Genomic DNA, 20,162 nt, shown 5'->3' with positions numbered 1-20,162 from the left:
TCATTTTACTTTAAAAAATGGCTCAAAGTTATTAATCAATTCCTAGGGAGCTAGGGTCAGAAAGCTGGAGTTTGAACTGGGGGAGAAGTGGAAACTTAGCTGTTGGCTGAGTTCGGTCTGATGTGTCCTGTCCTTTATCTCTCCCAGAGGTTGCATATTATTGAAAAAGACAGACTCTGATTAGCAAGAAGCTGGTTTTTGCTGATCTCCCAGTACAGCTGGACACAGGGCACAAAGGGAGAGTTCTTGCCTTTGCTATGAATTTTTATGTAATCAGCGAGCTAACAGGAGTAAAAAGGGCTCTCCTTGGAATGCCTTGCACAAAAGGCTTTGCACATCCTCTATAACTTTCCCAAAGACTATTTTACATTTCTACTTGGGAGTCTTACTGTCACCTCACATTACACATGTATAATAAACCCCCCTCCCCCCAAATTCTCCTTCCTAACTCTTTTTTTTTTTTTTTCTTCCTAACTCTTTATTTCAATTAGCAACCAGAGTATTCTCTGGGCTTTCTCATTTATTCACTCAGAGTCTGCATACTGTACTGCATATTTCAAATACATTATTACACCTCACCTAATCTCGAACAACCATCTCAAGAAGGCATTATCCCCCTCAGACTGTGGGACAGAAACCGACGTTCCTAGAGATCAAATTCCTTAAGGTCATAAAGCTAGTAGAATGTGAAAAACGAGCTTTGAATTCAAGCTCTGACCCCAGGTTCAATGCCCCTTTCCTCATCCTACCTTACTATTTTTGGTTAATAAGAGATAACAGTGAAACGAATCTGCCTATTGCCGAGATCACAATGGACATTTTCAAAGGTAACAGTAATTGTACGTTTTGCACAACTTACACTATTGCAGTATTCCATTAATGCAGTATCAAGTGACTGTAAGAAATATCACAAGAAAACTGGGTCAGGAAGAAATAAGGGGGAAAAAATGACTCTTACAATGCTGATGTCTTTCAGAATGCATGTCCAGTAATTTAAGCAGAAACAAACCTAGGCAAGAGTGCTACTCCAATATTAATTTAAATATATATATATAAAAGCAAACAGTGTTCAGTTTTGCCAATTTTATTGAACCAATAAAATTCCTACTAATAACAATGAAATAAATTTCTGCAAGTATAAATGTGATACAGTTTAACAAAACCCATTGTTCTGTACCTATAAATAGATTTTCAAAATGTCATAAAAAGTGCAGTTATGAATTGTTAACATGTTAATACACAGTTCCTTTATTTCAAATGTGTTTGCCTTGACTCACCAACAGTTCCTTCTGCATCTGTTCAAATAATATTACCCATCCCTCCAAAAAAAAAAAAAAAAAAAAAAAAAAAAAAGAGGCATTAAAGCACTAGGAATATTACACAAAAACTGATCCATTCAGGTCAGCTTTAGTCAGAACTGTAGAATCAGCAACATAAGAAAAATAAAACCTAGTTATACATACAAAAAGCTTTCATGGGTTCTATAATCTTCTTAACTGCTGACTTATGTGGAGGGCATAATAGTTGAAAAGCCTTATATGGTTAACTAACTTAGACTATATCTACAGCAGGGTCTGATTTGCCAGAACAAGTTTAAAGTGGCTGTTTAGCAAGTTTGCTATTTTCAGAATTGAAACTATAAATGTATGACCGCCATTTGACACTGAAAATTGTTTGAATCCTAAATTGCATCAATGATCTATTTGATAAAAGCTTATTCTAATCGAAAACCTTATATAGTAAGAGACTGATAGATATATAGCAGTCTTAAAGATCACGTCATCCGCCTCACGTTAGTCCAAAGTCACGTGCTTCGTAAAAAAAAAAAAAATTACAGTAACAAAGCACAGGACTACAAAGGCAAAACATCACAGCTTCTGATTACATGGAATAAAAAGTACCAAGGAACGCAAAAGATAATTCTGTATTAATACTGATGAATTAAAGAACTATAACAGACGTTTCACAGCATGCTACATGTATCACTCACAACTTAAGGATAAAATGATGTCTAAAATTGAAAGATAAGAAGTTGGCAATCTGATTTCATATGCAATTCAGCTACAAAGTCTTAATATATACATTCATGATGTAGCTGCTCTGCAAAATCAGGTTAAAAAAAAAAAAGAGAGATTTCAAGTTCAAATCCTATTTCTTAAGCTAAAGGATACATCCAGTTCTTCCATGACCAGGAAAGTTATTTTCAGGTTTGAAGGAGCTAATCCCAGTAGCAAGGCCATGTTCCAAGTGGACCTGACAGGGTTCTTTGTAACCTTGCCCCAACTGTGCATGTGGCTGTGAGTATTCTATTAGCGTGGAGAAGATGCCAAACTGGCTTGTGGTTTGCTCTCTGTGTCTATCTTATCGGATTGAAAAGAGTAAATGTGAGGAGAAAGAGGAAGGGGAAAATTGCATTTTCTTTCCAGGGAAGATATATGGATGTAAAGGAGATTATCTGCGGTAGATATAGAGTTGGGATGACTTTCTTTCCTTGATGAACAAGGGTACCATTTAATGCTTACCCTTTATTTTAGCGAACCAGTGAAATTCAGAAAGGAGAAAACAGTCTCAACATTACGAAGGAAATTTCTCGGCTACCCAACTGATACATTTCCTTTACCCTACCTTTTGATCCTTCCTTATCAGATCTGGGAGTCAGTTGACAATCTGTAAAGACTAACTCAAGAAAGAGACGCATTACCAGTTCCATTCAGTAAGTGTCATAATGCATATACTTAAGCTAATCGGCATTCATAAACAATATTTTAACATTAAAGACTAGAGAGTGTCTCTCCTTTTGATATTCTTTCTGTTAAAATTATACATTCATTTTTAAGAGGTTAAACTGAGGGGTGCAAGAAAATAGACTGTTTTAGCAAATTTATATACCAAAAATTACATTTATCATATTTAGACTTACTAACATTTGATGCTGTCCTATGAGCTGTAAAATGGGGTGTTTGTTCCAATGGCTATTTTATAGTATGCATTTTATTATTTCAAAGGTTTCCACAAGCATTGAAAAGAATCAGATAGGCATCCCCCCGCCCACCGCCCCCATATTCCTTCTTTTTTCAACTCTGGACTTCATGGTGGTGCAGTCATAATTAAAGCTAGAATGAACACTTCATGACATATGATTTAATAAAAACCATCCTTTCAGCCTCCATCATTCAAGTCTCATTTCTTAACTAGGCATCTATTCATTTCTGGGCCCTTAAAGGAATTGACTAGACTCTGTTATCAGGTTGGGTTGTTCATGAACGGGCGTGGAAGGCCATCCAAATACCACTGTAGATCATAATAATCTGTACTTTCAAACAAGGGGGGTTTGTCTTCAGGTCTATAGATAAACACGCCCCACGTTAGAAGCCTGACAGTGTTCATCTATGGACCACACTGAGCAGGCACTGGCCAGAGAGGAAGAACTGATGCTTCTTCCTCTTCTGTGCGTTTCCTGTTCCTTAATGATACTGTCTAGATATACCGGAAGTGCAGCCATGGTTGTAAGGACTACGAAGGCAGTGCATTCCCCTTTCATCCCGTAGCTCATTTTTCCGCATGAGAATAGGGTAGGAATAGGGGTTAGAAGCTTAGTCTAACCTAGGGAAGCTTAATCAAACCATTATGTAGCCAATTTTATGGTATTTTATCTATATTATAAATCAAATGGTCTTCTGTGATCCAGTGGGACCACCTAAACATCCTTTATCATATGTCCTTCTATTGGAAATGTGTCTCAAGGCCCAAATGACACCAGTAAAACAAATGTCTGAAACACCACCCATTTGTATGCCAGAAACTTCCTGTTCCATTGATAGGTTACAGATCAATCTGGATTGCTGGAGAATTTTCACTTTACATTCAAATAACTTGGACTAACCAAATATAGATCCAGGTTAAGATGGCAATTCAATCACTTTAAAATCCTGCTAAATGCTAAATTCTGCATGGTAGAAATAGTTCAATTTCTGTATCATGTATAAATATAAAGATTCCTACTTTGATAGAAGGCAAAAATCTTCTATGATTTATTTAAAATATGGAAGTAGTATTACTGAACAACGGAGAGTGAATCCATGAAAAGGTTGGATACTCTGAGTTTATAGGCTCTTTGGGGATGAGGTAGAGGAGAGCAAGATATTTTGGCAGCTGGGAAAGGGTAGAACAGTATGGGATGGACGAGATTACACGTGGTGCTGCATTAGATCTGGTAGGGTGTCCGGGGCAAAGGTTAGCCAAAATATAGCTAGATGGTAGAGGGATTTCGAGGGAGTTGGGACAGGTCGTATTCCTCATGGATGGAGAAGAAGTAACTGGGAAAAGTAAATGCTGGTGACAATCAGCAGGTGGCTGGTGATGTTTCGTTTGGATTGTGAAAAGGCGCTCAGACCAAGACGGGCTGAGGGGAGGGGAAGAGAGCGAGCGTGGTAGAGGTCGAGGCACTTGGAGGAAGAGAAAGCAGGCAGGAAAGGACGGGCTGAATGTAGGCAGAAGCTCCCACAATAGGAAGTGCTCCTTTAGATTAGGTGTGTGATGCTGACGGCAGCCACGCTCTTAGAATTATGGTCCACGTGTTCTTTGAAAGACTCTTCCTTCCTCACAGGTTTCTGCCTTGACAGGTACCTCTACCTCTATGATCCATTTCACCCCAGGTATTTTTGTTCTAGGTCTCACCTGAGCGGATACTACTAACGAAGCCAAATTAGCATGGAAGTGAGCTCCACATACAGGGGGCACTGAAGTTCTGTTGACCGAGATGAATACATTCATGTTACAGTACTGTTTTAAGGAAAGATTATTTGATGCTCAGTCTCCAGAGGGATATAATGGGGAAACACAGTTTATGATTATGGCCACCTAGAATAGGTTCTGACTATAAAATTAGGTAACTTAAAACTCGATCTGAATAGAGGAGCCATATACCTTTCAGTTTACTGTTGAATTATACTGTTAGCAAATTTCCTCTACTATCTATATAACATTATTGTTGCATAATTTTCGCTTCATGCAAGACCGTCTATTTGCATAAAAGAAGAAAAGTCCCCTTAGATAAAGAGAAGAGTTTAAGGTCTTGCTTTCCAGAGGAATGATTTAGAATTGTCTTTAAAACACAACATAAAACAAAACAAAAACCTCATTTTACTAGCACAGTGCAAATCATTTTTATAATATGCACTGACATTTTTTTTTCCCTCACGAATTGTCCTTAGTGTTTAAAAGAATCTTACCATCATATATGCATGCGCTCTGCACGAAAGCGGTGAACTGTTTTTAAGTACAGAGCTTTAGTTGTTCGTTGATAATTTCATTTTGCTGTGGCATAAAGATCTAAGATTTTGGATTTAAAAACTCTATAAGGTGGGAAAGAAAGTTGCTCAGGAATATTGTTAACTAGCTGTTAGAAGCATTTAAGATCTTTAAGGGACTTAGTTAATTATTTTGTATTGGGGTATATTTGTTTTACAATGTTGTGTTAGTTTCTACTGTACAGCGAAATGAAGTAGAGTTCCCTGTGCTCTACAGCAGGTTCTCATTAGTTATCTACTGTCTACATATTAGTTAGTGTATATAGGTCAATCCCAATTTAAGGGACTTTATAATACAATTAAACTAGGGGCTCTGGTTCAAATACGATTTTGATATAAAGCTGACATCGAGTTTTCTGTTCTAAGACAGTCCTGTGTTGCTCTGTCACTATTATTTGAGTTTAAAGTCATAATTACAGGCCAAGGCCATGCCCCAGATTCCACACTAGCCATTCTTTATTTAAAAAGTACCCCAAATGGGACAAAGATTCTTCCTGAGACTGAGATAGTATCCTTAGCTCAAAAAGGTGAATAAATAATAAGTTGTCCCGTCTCGAAAGCCTGTTTTCCTCTAATTATCACGAGTCCATCTGAGGAAGCATCGTCAGAAGCCTCCGAGGAGGCACCTGCCTGGCCACTCCCGCAGTCAAAGGATTGGGTTCAAGACTTACTTTCAGAGAGGAGAGCAGTTGGATTTTCCTAAGGTGATCTGAGAAATTGAGTTATAACTGGAAGTGGGAAAATTTGAAATTCAAAAGGAAACGGCTATCCACCAAGCATATACATCAGTGGATTATTAGACTATTTTGAAAATAATAAGCCACGGAGTTAGAGACTTCCCATTCACGTGTGCTTTTCTCACGCACACCTGCACATCTCAGTTTGGCACAATGCAAGCCCAAGGGGTGGGTTAGCAGATCGTATAGTCACATCAATACACCAATTGAACCAGATATCTCTTTTAAAAATATCACATTTTAATATAAAAAGCTATACTATAAATTACTACATAGTAAATTCAATACTCTGAAAAAATACCACCCTGGAAAACCGCATCAGAATTTCAAGTTTGCATTAGCTGAAGTTCACAGCAAACTCGCTGTACAATGGATTTCACAACCTGGAAGGCTGTGCGTGCTGCATCTCGGCAGGTGCTTTGGCACCTTCAAAGTCAACTTTTCTAGGCTGATTCAGTGAGGTTCATAAATATATTGTTTTGTCTTTGTTTATAGTTCCAAGTCAACTGATTTTCCTGATTAGTGATGAGACAGATCAATGCTGAGCTAATACGAAACCTTGCTAGGAGAGAGATCTAGTAAAGGCACTAATATTTCCATAACCCAACTCCAACTACCTACATTTCCGGGGGTTGGGGGGAACACAAAAAACAAAAACTAAGTGGCCATTTTAGTTACTTAAACCTTGTTTCCCCTTTTGGTCTAAAGCTCATATGGTGTTCTGTGAGAATTTCTCCTCCTTTTCAATATATAAAAATCATTTTTTATCCTGTAATACAGGTCACCTGCACAAAAACATAGGGATATTAACTGAAAGAATTCTAGTTAAAAAAAAAAAAAAAAAAGTCAAGAGTAAAGGATATCCTCAACTTGAAAGTTCTAAAATTAGGGAAGTCAAATGGACATGCATGTTGTCATTCGTATTTTGCCATTCCCCTAAAGACTTTCTTCGTATTTAACACATATCTGTATCATGTGATATGGCATAAAATCAACATATGGTATACACAATAAACAAAACAGACTAGATCTGACATGAGTTCTTTGAATAATCTCTTTAAATAAACCACCCTGTCTTAAAAAAAATTAGCAATTTTTTTCCTCACGTGGAAGATTTCAAACAAAATCCTGGAATCTAAAAATGCAGAACTATCTCATATTCATAGGTTTACAGTCATCTTTCTATTTTCTTATCTAGAACAAAGCCTAAAAGAAAGCAACCTAATGGATCGTACCAGAAAAGGATGATAAATGGAAGGGGAAAATGATTGAACAGAACACTAGTCCACAATTCTTTCATGAGAGAAAAAAAGTAAGTCCTAGATAACAAGTAAGTCTAAAGTGAAATCTTTGTGGGAACTCTAACGGAAAATTTTAACTATCTTATTCACTATGAAAAAATGGATCTGTTTTAAAACAATTAGCATGTTTGTGTAAAATTCAAGTCACCCTTAGTTAACCAAAAAGTGTTTAAGCAGTGCAGTTGTGTCCTACTGGATAGCTGTAAGCATCTCTTTAGGCACTTCACTGGTTCATTAACATAATATAAATTAAAGCTATAAACACATAACGTTGTGCTCTGTGAAGATAATCTAATCAAGCAACATAAACCAATGCAAAAATGTGACTTTTGGGATGCTTTTTCTTCCCTTAAGACTTGAGATCTTTTTTAAACCAGTTGTCCAAAGAGATTTTTCTGGGGAAGGGGATGCTTTGGCATTATGAAAGGAACATTGTTCAACCCCAGGAAGGCAAAAGCCTTGGGCGATAAAGAAATCTGAACCAAATTTCTTTATGGCTCTGTGTTAAAAGGACACTTCTGCAGTGACATAGTAGGGGGAAAGTCTGTTGAGTATTTTTTTTTTTTTAACATATTGCACTCTTTTGTTGTTGTCGTTCAATCACATTAATGCATAGAAACACAATTTTTACCTTTGAATAATAAACCGTTTAACCTATCATAAGAAAAACCATGGAAAATAAGTTCTAAAAGCCTAACAGGAAAAAATATAGGTATATTATAACCTTCCTCCGCTTACTGCAATATAGAAAACACTATGAGAAAAGAAAAATGTGCAAAGAAAATTTTTGGTCAGTCTTATGTGGGTACATGTTTATATGTGCCAACTAAATGAACTGTATGTAGCCCTGCAAGCACTGATTATTTCTGATGACTGAGGATTACTGTCAGTGATAGAAAGGATTGTGCATAATTCCACTTTTAATATATACATCTGATATGGAAAACGGAAACTTCTGTTTCAGAAGAGAAAGAAACTAGCTGAATTTGGCATTTCAGTAGCATGCTATAGAATTCATCATGATCAATTTCACATTAAATTATGGACAATGGCTGTATCACATTTCATGTTATCGCCAATAGCAGTAAAAAAAAAAAAACAAACAAATAAACAAAAAAATAAACAGTGCCTGACAAATAATCTCCTGGGGACACAGATGAGTGTCCTGTGAGCAGCTTAGTTCAACAGCGCATGCTTCTCCCCCACCAGATTTAGGACACAACATTAAAATTCTAGAACGGCCAGAGGAGGTCATTCATTGCTGAATTCCGATATCTGAAAAACAACTGCTTGAGCAGATTGTAAGCGCTTTTCCATATTTAAAAAAAAAAAAAAAGGAAAGAACAAAAATACACGTACACACAAACCCCAAAGCACTGAAGTTAAGCATTAACAAACCAGGTTCATGATTTATGATCAGTATCCAAAAACCCAACTATAAACAATGCCAAGTAGTGCTCCTCAGTATTATTTTTGCAATTGTTAGTCATGTTAAGCATCAAGAAAAAAGAAAATACATCATTGCACATTACAGCCGCCCCCAAAAAAACGGCTAAAACTTTGACACTAGAGAATTGAGTAATGTTTGATGCTACATCACAAACAGCTTCTGATGTATATCCTATGTGAAAAGGTCTTTACACATATTTGACATTTTCCCTGGATGATGCTTCAGGTCAAATGCCGAGTTATGGCACGAAGAGCATAGAGAAGCTCAGCTTGCATCCGTGCTTCCATTAGAAGTAAATTTACGTGAACCTAGAAATGAAAGTGTTACCAATTTAGTGACCATCATAAACAACTGAAAAAAACTTTAATTTTTTTTTCATATATCAGACATTCACAAATGTTTTTCATGGGTATTACAGACACATATACAAACACACACGCCTGGGCATATTTATGCATGTACATGATGCAATACTCATAAGAAAACTGCGTTTATTAAAAAAAAGCGAGCAGTAAAAATGACCCCTAAAGTCTTCAAAAGTCCAATAATTTTGTTAGGATCGATGTTATGTAAAGCCAGTCAATCTTTTGGGTTATAAAATAAAACTAATTTTTACAAATCACAATTTTCCTACAAATTATACTTTCTTCCACTTGTAAAATTTTATATGGCTAAAACTCAGCCCCACATTTCTTATAGCCTATGCTTATTCCTTGGAAAGCTTTTAAAAACATTTCTTACTATTTACAGGCATACGTTTTATCATGCTTTGCTTTATGGCACTTTACAGGTACTGTGTTTTTTACAAACTGAAGGTTTATGGCAACCCTGCGTCAAGCAAGTCTATCGGCATCATTTTTCCAACAGCGTTTGCTCACTTTGTGTCTCTGTGTCACATTTGGGAACCCTCACAACATTTCAAACCCTCCACCGGCAAAAAGGTTATGACTCACTGAAGGTCCAAATGACGGTTAGCACTTTTTAGTGATAAAGTATTTTTTTAATTAAGGTATGTACACTGTTTTTTAAGACATAATGCTATTATACATTTAATAGACTACAATATTGTGTAAACATAACTTTTATATGCACTGGGAAATCAAAAATCCATGTGACTCCCTTTATTGTGATATTCACTTTAGTGCAGTGGTCTGGAACCAAACCCATATCTTTGAGGTATGCCTGTACTTGGGAGATATTAAAGTGAAAATGTGAAGTTTAAAGCAGTTTGGAATTAGTGTCTGGTACTCAGATATGCACAGCTTGCCTAGAGTCTTTCAGATACAGCTGTGAACAAGCACCTAACTTTTTTTGGGGGGGATACAGCTCACCCGATAGGTTAAATTATATACCCACATATTTTCAAAATGTTTACAAAGAAATATGTTGTGATATATTTAGATTATTTTGATATCTTTCTATAGGTTAGATGTATTGCTGGATCTCTTCTCTTGATGAGTAAGGAGAATTTCTAGATACCACCTAGTAAAGGGAGAAAATCTAATGCAAACATATAAGCAGAGCATAGCGATCCATCTCGGAGAGATGCTGGAGGCAAATGGGTATTTATACGATGTGTGATCGGCTCTAAGACTTCAAGAAAGTCTGCTAGGGATTGAGGTCATAACATTCTTTATCAAAGTCATACGGTTACTGAGTGAATATTAGGACCCTAAAAAGGTTTTCTTACTCTCAAGCTTAGAAACTGTGACATAAATGGAAGATTCGTGGCCTTTAAGGTCAAAGACCTAGGATTTATAGCCATACTTATACTGTACTAGTATATTGGTAAAGATCCTTAACATTTATTAGGTCTTAAATAAGGATTCCTATATATTTCAATCCAAAGAAATATCCTCATATAATAACATATTTGGCTCAAAGATCCAAATCCATTATATTGTCAAAATACCAAATTACCAAATTGGAGTGAGAAACCCTTGTTCTAAGAGGTTAACTGTAATGGCTAGAGTGAAAGAATCTCTAAATGGATATGCCTTCTGGGCATACAATAATATACAATTATAGCTCACACAACATCTCTGAAGGTTTGATTTTTACTAGTAGGATGGTGGACAGTTTCCCAAATGTCCTTTTAAAATATCAATATTCAGATCCAGTCTTTCAAAGGCCAATGCTAAACTTTTACTTTATACAGCACACTGGGCAAAACACAGAACCAAAATTTAGTTAATAAACCCTAATTTAAAATCACTGAAAGAAAAACAGATGGCCAGATAATGCCACTTCCATTTCTTTGATGGAGCTAACTTATTAATATTTTCATGTATAATTTTTTCATAATCATTACTTCTTATATTGAATATTTGTCTGCGATAAAAGGTTTAGTCATGAAACACACCTTTTCTGAGTGTTTGAACTGACGCCAGTAACTATCATACATGCGCTTGGTAGTCCTCTCAGGATAGCAGGTCACTGTCTTAATGTAAACCTTCAGGCTTCGTTCAAGTAATTGATTAACTTCTCCATAATCATAGTCATCATACCTATAAGCAATATGACAACAAGCTTTAGAATGACAGAATCAAAATTTCTGATTTCTAAAATTATACCAAGACACAATAATTATCTAGTAATTAAATACCAAAAGCTCATTCGTTAATTCACCTAACAAATAGTTACCGAGTGTCTGTTATGTGCCATGTTACTCCCCTAGGCACTGGTGATACACAAATGAACAAAATAGACAAAAATCACTGGACCCGTGGAATTTAAATTCTACTGGAGAAAAAAGAAAGAAATGAAAGAGAAAACCATACAATGTATCAGATAGTGATAACTGCTATGGAGATAAAATGCAACTGGAGGCTGGGAGGGGAATTGTGATTTTAGATAGAGCGGGCAGGAAGGCTTCTCTGAGATGCTGACATTTGAGCCCTAAGGCAGGAGTCTAGGGCTTCCCATTTCAAGGAAGAGAGGATAATCAATTGCGTCCAATGCTACTGACTAGTCAAAGAAGATGCTACTGAGAACTGACCATGGCAAGGAGCTATGCAGAGGTCACGGACAACCTCAGTAAGAGCAGCTCTGTTGACATAACTGGAGTAAAAGCCTGATACTGCAGTCGGTTCACAAGAAAATGGGAGATGAGAAAATGGTGACAGTAGACATACAAAGCTTTTTCAAAGAGATTTGCTGTGCATGGGAGCAGAAACATGAGGCGATAGCCAGAGGGAATAGAAGGATGAAGAAAGGATTTTTGTTTTTTGAGACCATGAGACAAATAATAGCATGTTTATATACTGATGGGAAAGATCTGATTACGAGAGTAAAGTTGATTATGCAGGAGGGAGAAGGGAGAATTGCTAGAACAGGGATCTTCTGAAGATGAGAGGAGATGGGATTCTATGCCCAAGAGCATAGGAGTATAGACAGTTCATCCATAATATGAGAGAAGAAAGAGCAAACAGGCACAGAGGCAGATACAAGGGTAAATGTAGTAGTGGGAGCTTGTGGGATTTCTCTTCTATATTTTCTGTTACTTTCTAACCCAAACATAACGCTTAGTTTAAAAAAAAAAAAAAGCCTCTAGGATTTTATATAAACTTTATTTAGTAGCATCCAACAGAGAAAAATAATCGCCATAATATTTGTTATTTATTGTCTTGAACATAATAAATATTTATTGCAACTGAATTAAAATCTATTAGTGTTTATTTTTCTTAATTAGGTTGGTATAATATCTGTTTTAAAGTGTGATGATTCTTTCTAGAATGGTAAATGGGCAAATAGCAGATTTATTATTTACCATTGTAATAGTGTCCTTTAGGTGGACTATTTCATTATTAGTTGATTTTTCAGGAAATTTGGGATCTTTTAAAAAGTTATAGAAACCACGTTGCTTAACAAATTGAATTTTAATTCCATTCCATAAAGGCTTTCTGATACTATATCAGAAAGGATATAGTATAGAGTCGACTGAATGTATCCATTCAGTTGACTGAATGAGGATTTTCTTCAGTCAACTGAATGTATTATTCAGTTGACTGAAGGGGATTTTCTCTTTCTGCAAATCCCTCTCCATAAAAGTCTTCAAAACCCAGCTCAAAAAGGATGTTCTCCAAAAGAGCTTTCCTGATTAGACCATTCAGTCTCGTTCACTCATTGACTCCCTGTCCTCTCAATTCTAATTTTCTAAATTTAGAGACCACTAATTTATATTGACTTACAGTTTCGTTTCAGTGTTCTTTTGTTTTTGCGGTATGTGGGCCTCTCACTGCTGTGGCCTCTCCCGTCGCGGAGCACAGGCTCCGGACGCACAGCCTCAGCGGCCATGGCTCATGGGCCCAGCCGCCCCGCGGCATGTGGGATCCTCACGGACCGGGGCACGAACCCGTGTCCCCTGCACGGGCAGGCGGACTCTCAACCACTGTGCCACCAGGGAAGCCCCGTTTCAGTGTTCTTATGTGAGCTTATGTGGGCTTTATGAGGGAGGACTCTACCCTAGTTTTATTTATACCTTAATTACCATTCCTCCAAAAACCAACCAACCAACCAACCAACCAGCACTTCTTACTGCCATCTAAAGGGACATAATATACACATTTTTAAATGCCCAGTTCGTCCAGTAAGGTTTCTCAAATGGAGTGATTCTCTCCTATCCCCAATGATTACTGATATTCTTTTCCCTTCTTAGTAGATTCTAACTACTATAGTTATATATGCATGTTAAGATTTGTAACAGTTAAACAGAGAAAAATGCTTTTCTATAAGACAGAATTAATTTTTAAAAATCAGAAGTCCACATGTAATATTTTCTCCCCAGAAGCATATATTTCTCAATGGGATGGAAGTAAGACGCATGCCAGAATTTTCACTTAGAAACATATAAAACTGTCTCCATGATGACCATACCTGATTCCGAACATACAGTGAACGTAGTTAAATAAAGCTCTGCGCAGCATGGTTGTGTCAACATCCTCATGGGTGGCCATAGTGTTATAGGTGAGATTGTAGACCATGCGGAACTTCTCATCAAGAAGATGTCCAATGTCAGAATAAAGTCTGTTCACCAGGGAGAACCCATGATTTTCCCAGGTATAGTCCTAAAAAGATAAAATGTATCTCCAGTTACAAAATGGTCACTCTCCATTTAAAGTCTATGTTTTTAAGTATAACTACTGAAGCAAGTAAGTGGAGATATTTCGAAGTCCGTAATTCTTTCACTAATTCCAAGTTTGCAGCTTTACCAAGAATGCTTCACATCAGTTTGTAGATGGGAGTGCTGTGCTGTTTCCTCAGTGGGTCCAGGGTTTGGCACACTGGTGATGAACTCTGGTTACCTCCTGTCGTCAAGTACTATGCAAACTATGCCGTCATTTGGAAGGACCCCAGAAGACCTTGGAATATTCCTATGTGACTAAACCTACTCAGTGACACGGATGGTTAGCAGATCATATGAAGCAAGCATGGAGGAGTCTGTCTTTATTCACACTCATTCTCTTTTTATGAACCACATCACTACTATGGCTCTTTTCTAGGGCTGGGGAGGGGGTGGCCCTTAAGCCCGCAACTACTGATGTATATGATTTTATTACAAAATGCCTTTTTATTATAAATGTGAACATATCACTCAATTTCCTCCCTGCCCTCTCCAAAAAAGGACATTAAACAACTATCATGTAATAATGCAAGTAACTGAATAAAGCAGTTTCCTTTTGCCTTCTAAGGGGGTTAATGTTGAAATAATAATCCATCAACTGGGACATCAAATTAGACAAGGCCAAAAAGTAGGTTAAATATATTTACAGATTCTATCGAAATGCTCTATTAATTTATTTAGAAGTCAATTTATTTACATTTCAACATTTCACAATTAAAATGACAGTATCTCTTCTCCAGTTCCTCTGAATTAAAGGCATCTCATACCTGAGCTCGGAATGTTGGCAAATGCTCCTCTCCTCGTCTGGCAAAGTCTTCATACCCAAAACCAGGGTCTTCGATATATCGGGAGACATCAGATGTTATAATCATGTCATCCTCAAAATCTAAGGACAATAATGAACAACCTAGTGTTAAGGAAACCATACGGAGTTAGAACAAATGAATCAGCTTCATTTTCCTCCACTTTTTCGCTTAGCTTTTCCATGGCTTTCCAAAGTGACAATATTGACTACATGGCTTAAATTCACATAAAATACCTTTACCTGACGTTTTGAATACAATTTCATTACCAAATATTGGGAATCGTAACATTCAGCTGTAGTTACCCAGGCAAAAAATTGACTAAATATCTAAATAGTAGTAGTCAAGGATCAATACATGTGTTTTACTTATTTAGAAAAGGAAGATAGCACAGGCCTTTGAATATAAAGCTTAAAAAAATTTTTGATCTCTCCAGGGGATGAAGTAGGATGTGGGGAAAGAGAAGGGATGAAGGTGAAAGACCACTTAAAATTGAGTTTAATGTTAAGATGAATTTTATTAAAATTAGATGGTGTTTCATCTGGATGTATTCACAGTGAAAATTAGTTCAATAGAGTTCATTTTTAGCTTACAAAGAGGCATCCAGGGAGAACTTGTAAGGGTTCACAATAGGGAGGAAAGTAGACTTTTGGGTACCACTATTATTCCCTTAGTTGATTTGGGTGCTAGTTAAACAGGAAGGATCAGTTTGTGTGTAAAGTTCTTTAAGTTTTACACCTAAGATACATGTGCTTTTCTGTGTACATGAAAACAACAAGGTATACAACATATGAAGTAAACAATGTGCTTCTGAGGCTGTGATTAGAATATTATCAAAATGGCATTCAGAAAGACAGAAGACTATAATAATATTTTAAGACAGTTGACTTCTCATACTTGATAATATTAAAAATTTACCACTGAAAAATTGTAAATGCCCAATGCATGTTCATTTGATTTAAAGATAATTCTTTTTTAACTTATTTTTTTTCCCTAGGTTAGTCTCTCTTTATAATTACTCTTTTTCTGATTTCAACCACTAAAAGGGAATGAACAACCTTTATTTACTACCTTCTACTCTAGAAAATGAACACATATTTTTCAAAATAAAACACTAGTTTCTTCCACATAAAGAAGAGTATTTTCCTAATAAGTGTTTTAATTAATATTAAATAAATTTAACATTTAATAAATAAATAAATATTAAATAAGTAGTTAATGAAACAATTTTGTGACATAATAAAAATTATAATCCTCAAGTGGACAGTCTTGAGAAGCTTAAAATACAAGTGGAATTATAGTAATTCATCTGAAACACCTAACAGACTAGTAGTACCTGAATTATCTTTAATCTTTGCTACTCATGAAAATCCTAGCAATTATTCTTTTCTCATGAGTTTTGACCCTTCCTTAGTTCCCTTGGCATGGACTAATTAGGGTGCTTAACATAGGCAGGAAAGCTCAAGTGCCCAGGCTACCCAACCTAGGAAGCAGCTTATTAAAATCTTACGTAAGTTATTACACATAAAGAGAAGAAACTAGCATTTGTTGAGTACTTACAATATACCAGATACTATGCTATGTAGTTAATATCTATTTTTTCATTGTTTCATTAATATGAAAAGAAATATATACTTAAGAAATAATATGAAAATAAATGTATACTTAAGAAATAAAACTAACTGTAAGTTACTAATACCATTATCAGTACCGAGTGTCAGTAACGAATACAGTGTGGGTTAGTTTAAGATGATGTGGGAAACTTGTACACATTAAACTACTTAAACTGATCTGAAGCTTTTAGGTGACTTGCAGTTCTCCGAAGAGAAAGCTCAGGCTTCTTCCCACCCAGCCCCACAACCACTGTCCTATTTCCTTGTGTTCCAGCCTCTGTTCAGATAAATAGAAACACTTAAAAAATGGTGTTTTCAATGCATTATCTCCTAACATGTATGGACGAGGTTATGCTTTCCTGAATTCAGTTCATCACATAATAAATATAAGTGAAGCCAAAAATGTAAAATGTAGTAGCAATCACTGAGGCTGCTATAAAAACTAGGAGTCTTGCAGGTTAAACCAAGACCAGTGAGTAAGTCTCTGATAAATAAGTTCTATAAACTAATTTTATTTATCAGTTCTATAAAATAAGCTTATTTTATAGAACTGATAAATAAGTTCTATATAATAGTTCCTCTCTTGAAGTGATCTTCCCCCTACACTGTACAGCCAGGTGGTCTAATTTGGTGGACATCGATCCTGGAGTTGACCATTACACAGCTGGCTCCTTTGACTTTGCTCTTAGCTTTTGTTTTGCTCATATATATTTCTGAATTGTCACAGGAACTTTAAACATTTTAAAATAAACAATAAAGAGTAAAACCAAATATGATAGAATTTATCCTACCAATAATATCCATATATTCATTTTCAAATTAGGAGTCAGTCAAGATCTGTGTTCTAGACAATTTTGTCCATAGAAGGAAATATACAAAGTTCTCTCACACTACAAATATTTTTTTCCTAAATTTACCTTAAGAAGTTAAATTAAAAAAAAAAATGTGTCTGATCGACAAATATAAAACTCTAATCTTAATTCTATCTAAACAAATATTTCAAACTCTGGACTCAAAATATTATTTTACATATTACCTGCATTCTTCTGCTCCTAAGAGGTGGCTACTAATATACTACAGAAAATACTGTGTTACAGTAATGGAGCACCATTCTAACTTGGAAAAAAAAAAAAAACAATAAAAGGTAGTTAACTCTGTTATCAAACTACAGAATTCTCCCCTTGTAGAACAATTTAAACATTTATTTTCTCCAAGAGGTTTGAAAAACTATTCTTAGAATCTCTGCATGGAATTTAAAATGCTTTTATCACACTGATCAAACCAAGAAACTTGTTATAGGGAAAAATAAATTTCTATTTCCATTTTAAAACATAGTAAGTCTATAAAAATAACTCAATTAGCCACATACTGAGTCATTTTTCTGTTATCTTTGTGTGACTAGCAAATTTAGTACTGGGAATGGTGAAGAGTTAATAATGAAACAATTTATTTCCTTGAATAATTTATAAATGATGCAGCCTTTTCTGTTAAAACCAGAACATAATTTTTGGCTAGGGTCTAAGACTTGCTAGTCAAAATTCACTATAGAAGCTAGAAGTCCTTGCTCAAGGGTCCAAGAAGGTAAAATATATTTTCAATACTAAAAAAAGAAACCTAAAAGAAATAAAACATTTATATGTCCTTTAAGCTCTAATGGTCTCCGAGAAGCTTTAAAAAATTAATGTCTATGCCATGTTTCACCGCTATTCAGCTCCAAGTATTTTCTAACCATTGTAACTTTTTCTTTCACTCTGTGCTATTTAGAAGTATACTGCTTAATTTTTAAACACTTGAGAAGTTTCCAGTTATTTTTGTTACTGATTTCTAGCTGACTTCCATTACAGTCAAAAGTTATGCTCCATGAAATTTTAATCTCAAAAGTTGTTGATATTTGTTTTATTAACAGTATATGGTTGACATTGGGAAATTTTCTATGTGCACTTGAAAAAATGCTATATGTTGCAGATTGGGATATAGTGTTTTATATATATCCATTAGCTAAAGTGTGCTAAATAAGTTTAAATACTCTCTGGATTTTTGTCTACTTACTATTTCAGTTATAAAGAGGGGTATATTAAAATTTTTCATACATACACACAAAAATTAATGTCTAAAAGTGAATAGATATTACTAACCTTAATACAATTACATTTTAAAATACTGGTTTACCTAGAAGGCTCATTACTTTCCTTTGTCCCATTTGTTTTCCCTGGATGATTTTTATAAACAACGCTTTTGATTTTAACTCCCAAATATATGCTGATAACTTCCAAAACTTTATCTTGAGCTTAAAACCCTCTCCTGCTCAACACTTGCTGCTCCGAGTGTGGTTTGCTGACCAGCAGCATGGGCATCACTTGGAGACGTGATAGAAATGAGGCTTCTCAGGTCCTGGCACAGATGGACCAAATAGAAATCTGCATTTCAACAAGATTCCTCAGTGACTCAAGTGCACATTAAAGGTTGAGAAGCACTGTACGAGATGTCTCCAGACTGGAAGCTTTAGAGACATCGCAACTCAACATGTCCAAAATAGGGCAGGTTACTTGCTCTTTAAGGTTAGAAAGGTCATCATGATAAGGCCTCTACCTACCTAATCAGCTTCCTCCTCACATTACCTAGCTCGTGAGTTCCGTCCTAATGCAGAACCACTTGCTTCTGCACCCAGCATCCTGTTTCCTTACCACCGTGCCTTGGCTCAGGCAGGTATGTTGTTCACCACCAACTCCCCATCCCCCAGCCACTGTCAGACTCCCTTGCACTCAAGTCTCTAAGATTTAGCTTTGAGCCAAGCAGCTGGAGGAAGTCTTCCTCTAGGACCCCTTCTGTCCACACTCCTCCCCCACCACGACTGGGTCCATATACCCTTCACATTCTGCCATGTATTGTAATTATTTCTTTCTCTCCCACTAGCAATGAGAGCCCCCCCCCCCCCAGAGGGCAGGAATCATGCCTTATTTAGCCTGGAAAGCTTAGTACCTACCACCCTGCTGAGATTACATAGGGTACAATAAATGTTTGTAGTATGAATAGTAAATCAATAACCAAAACAATAAGCTTCTTTATATTTGGCATTTCCTGCTCATTAGAAGCTCTGAGAAATTATTACTAAATATACTTAGTTTGGTAGATAAAATCTTTCATTAAAAAAAATCATTGGGGAAATGATAAAAGGGGTTCTTGTTCTTCCTGGTAAAACTTCTGAGAGCTATTGGTCAATGCTATATTTGACAAACAAGTCATGGCCAAATCAATTACCCTCAGGATTTATGAGACTGACTAGCTTTATGACTAGTCATTTTGAAACCCTCTTTTAAACCAAGGGAACTCTAAAAATAAAGTTATGTAGATTGATGACTTTGAAGGGTTTAAGCTTTCAAAGTCTATTGAGTCTATGCTATTTTAATAACATTTACTATGTGGTGTTCAATATCTTTTTTAGTCATAATTGGAAAGTTTCCCTCCTATTTCAAAGTCTCTCAGAGTATTAGGAAAAAAGTGTGTTCTTAAGACTAGAGCAAAGAAGCCTAGCTTTTTTTTTTTTGTTTTGTTTTGTTTTTTTTGTTTTTTTTTTTTTTGCGGTACGCGGGCCTCTCACTGCTGTGGCCTCTCCCGTTTTGGAGCACAGGCTCCGGACGAGCAGGCTCAGCGGCCATGGCTCATGGGCCCAGCCGCTCCGCGGCATGTGGGATCTTCGCGGACCGGGGCATGAACCTGTGTCCCCTGCATTGGCAGGCGGACTCTCAACCACTGCGCCACCAGGGAAGCCCAGAAGCCTAGCTTTTAATACAGAATGAATTCCTCCAAATTTAATCTAAGAAAATGAC

General features: G+C 36.2%; 1 protein-coding gene across 1 annotated transcript in view; it reads right to left on the bottom strand.

The window, feature by feature from the left end:
* Positions 1-1,068: 1,068 nt before the first annotated feature.
* The window catches only part of SESN3 (sestrin 3), a 59,084-nt gene continuing 39,990 nt past the window's right edge, over positions 1,069-20,162 (bottom strand). Inside the window, exons 7-10 of the mRNA XM_024731266.1 lie at positions 14,687-14,805; positions 13,673-13,863; positions 11,160-11,304; positions 1,069-9,105 (exon numbers count right to left, since the gene is read on the bottom strand). Of these exons, the coding sequence (XP_024587034.1) occupies positions 9,019-9,105; positions 11,160-11,304; positions 13,673-13,863; positions 14,687-14,805 (542 nt within the window). The 3' untranslated portion in view covers positions 1,069-9,018. The remainder of the gene's footprint in view (positions 9,106-11,159; positions 11,305-13,672; positions 13,864-14,686; positions 14,806-20,162) is intronic.

Source organism: Neophocaena asiaeorientalis, unplaced genomic scaffold (assembly GCF_003031525.2).
Source record: "Neophocaena asiaeorientalis asiaeorientalis breed wild unplaced genomic scaffold, Neophocaena_asiaeorientalis_V1.1 scaffold143, whole genome shotgun sequence".
NCBI lineage: Eukaryota > Metazoa > Chordata > Mammalia > Artiodactyla > Phocoenidae > Neophocaena > Neophocaena asiaeorientalis.
Note: the sequence above shows the minus strand (reverse complement) of the source record. Positions and strands in the feature narration are given on the sequence as shown.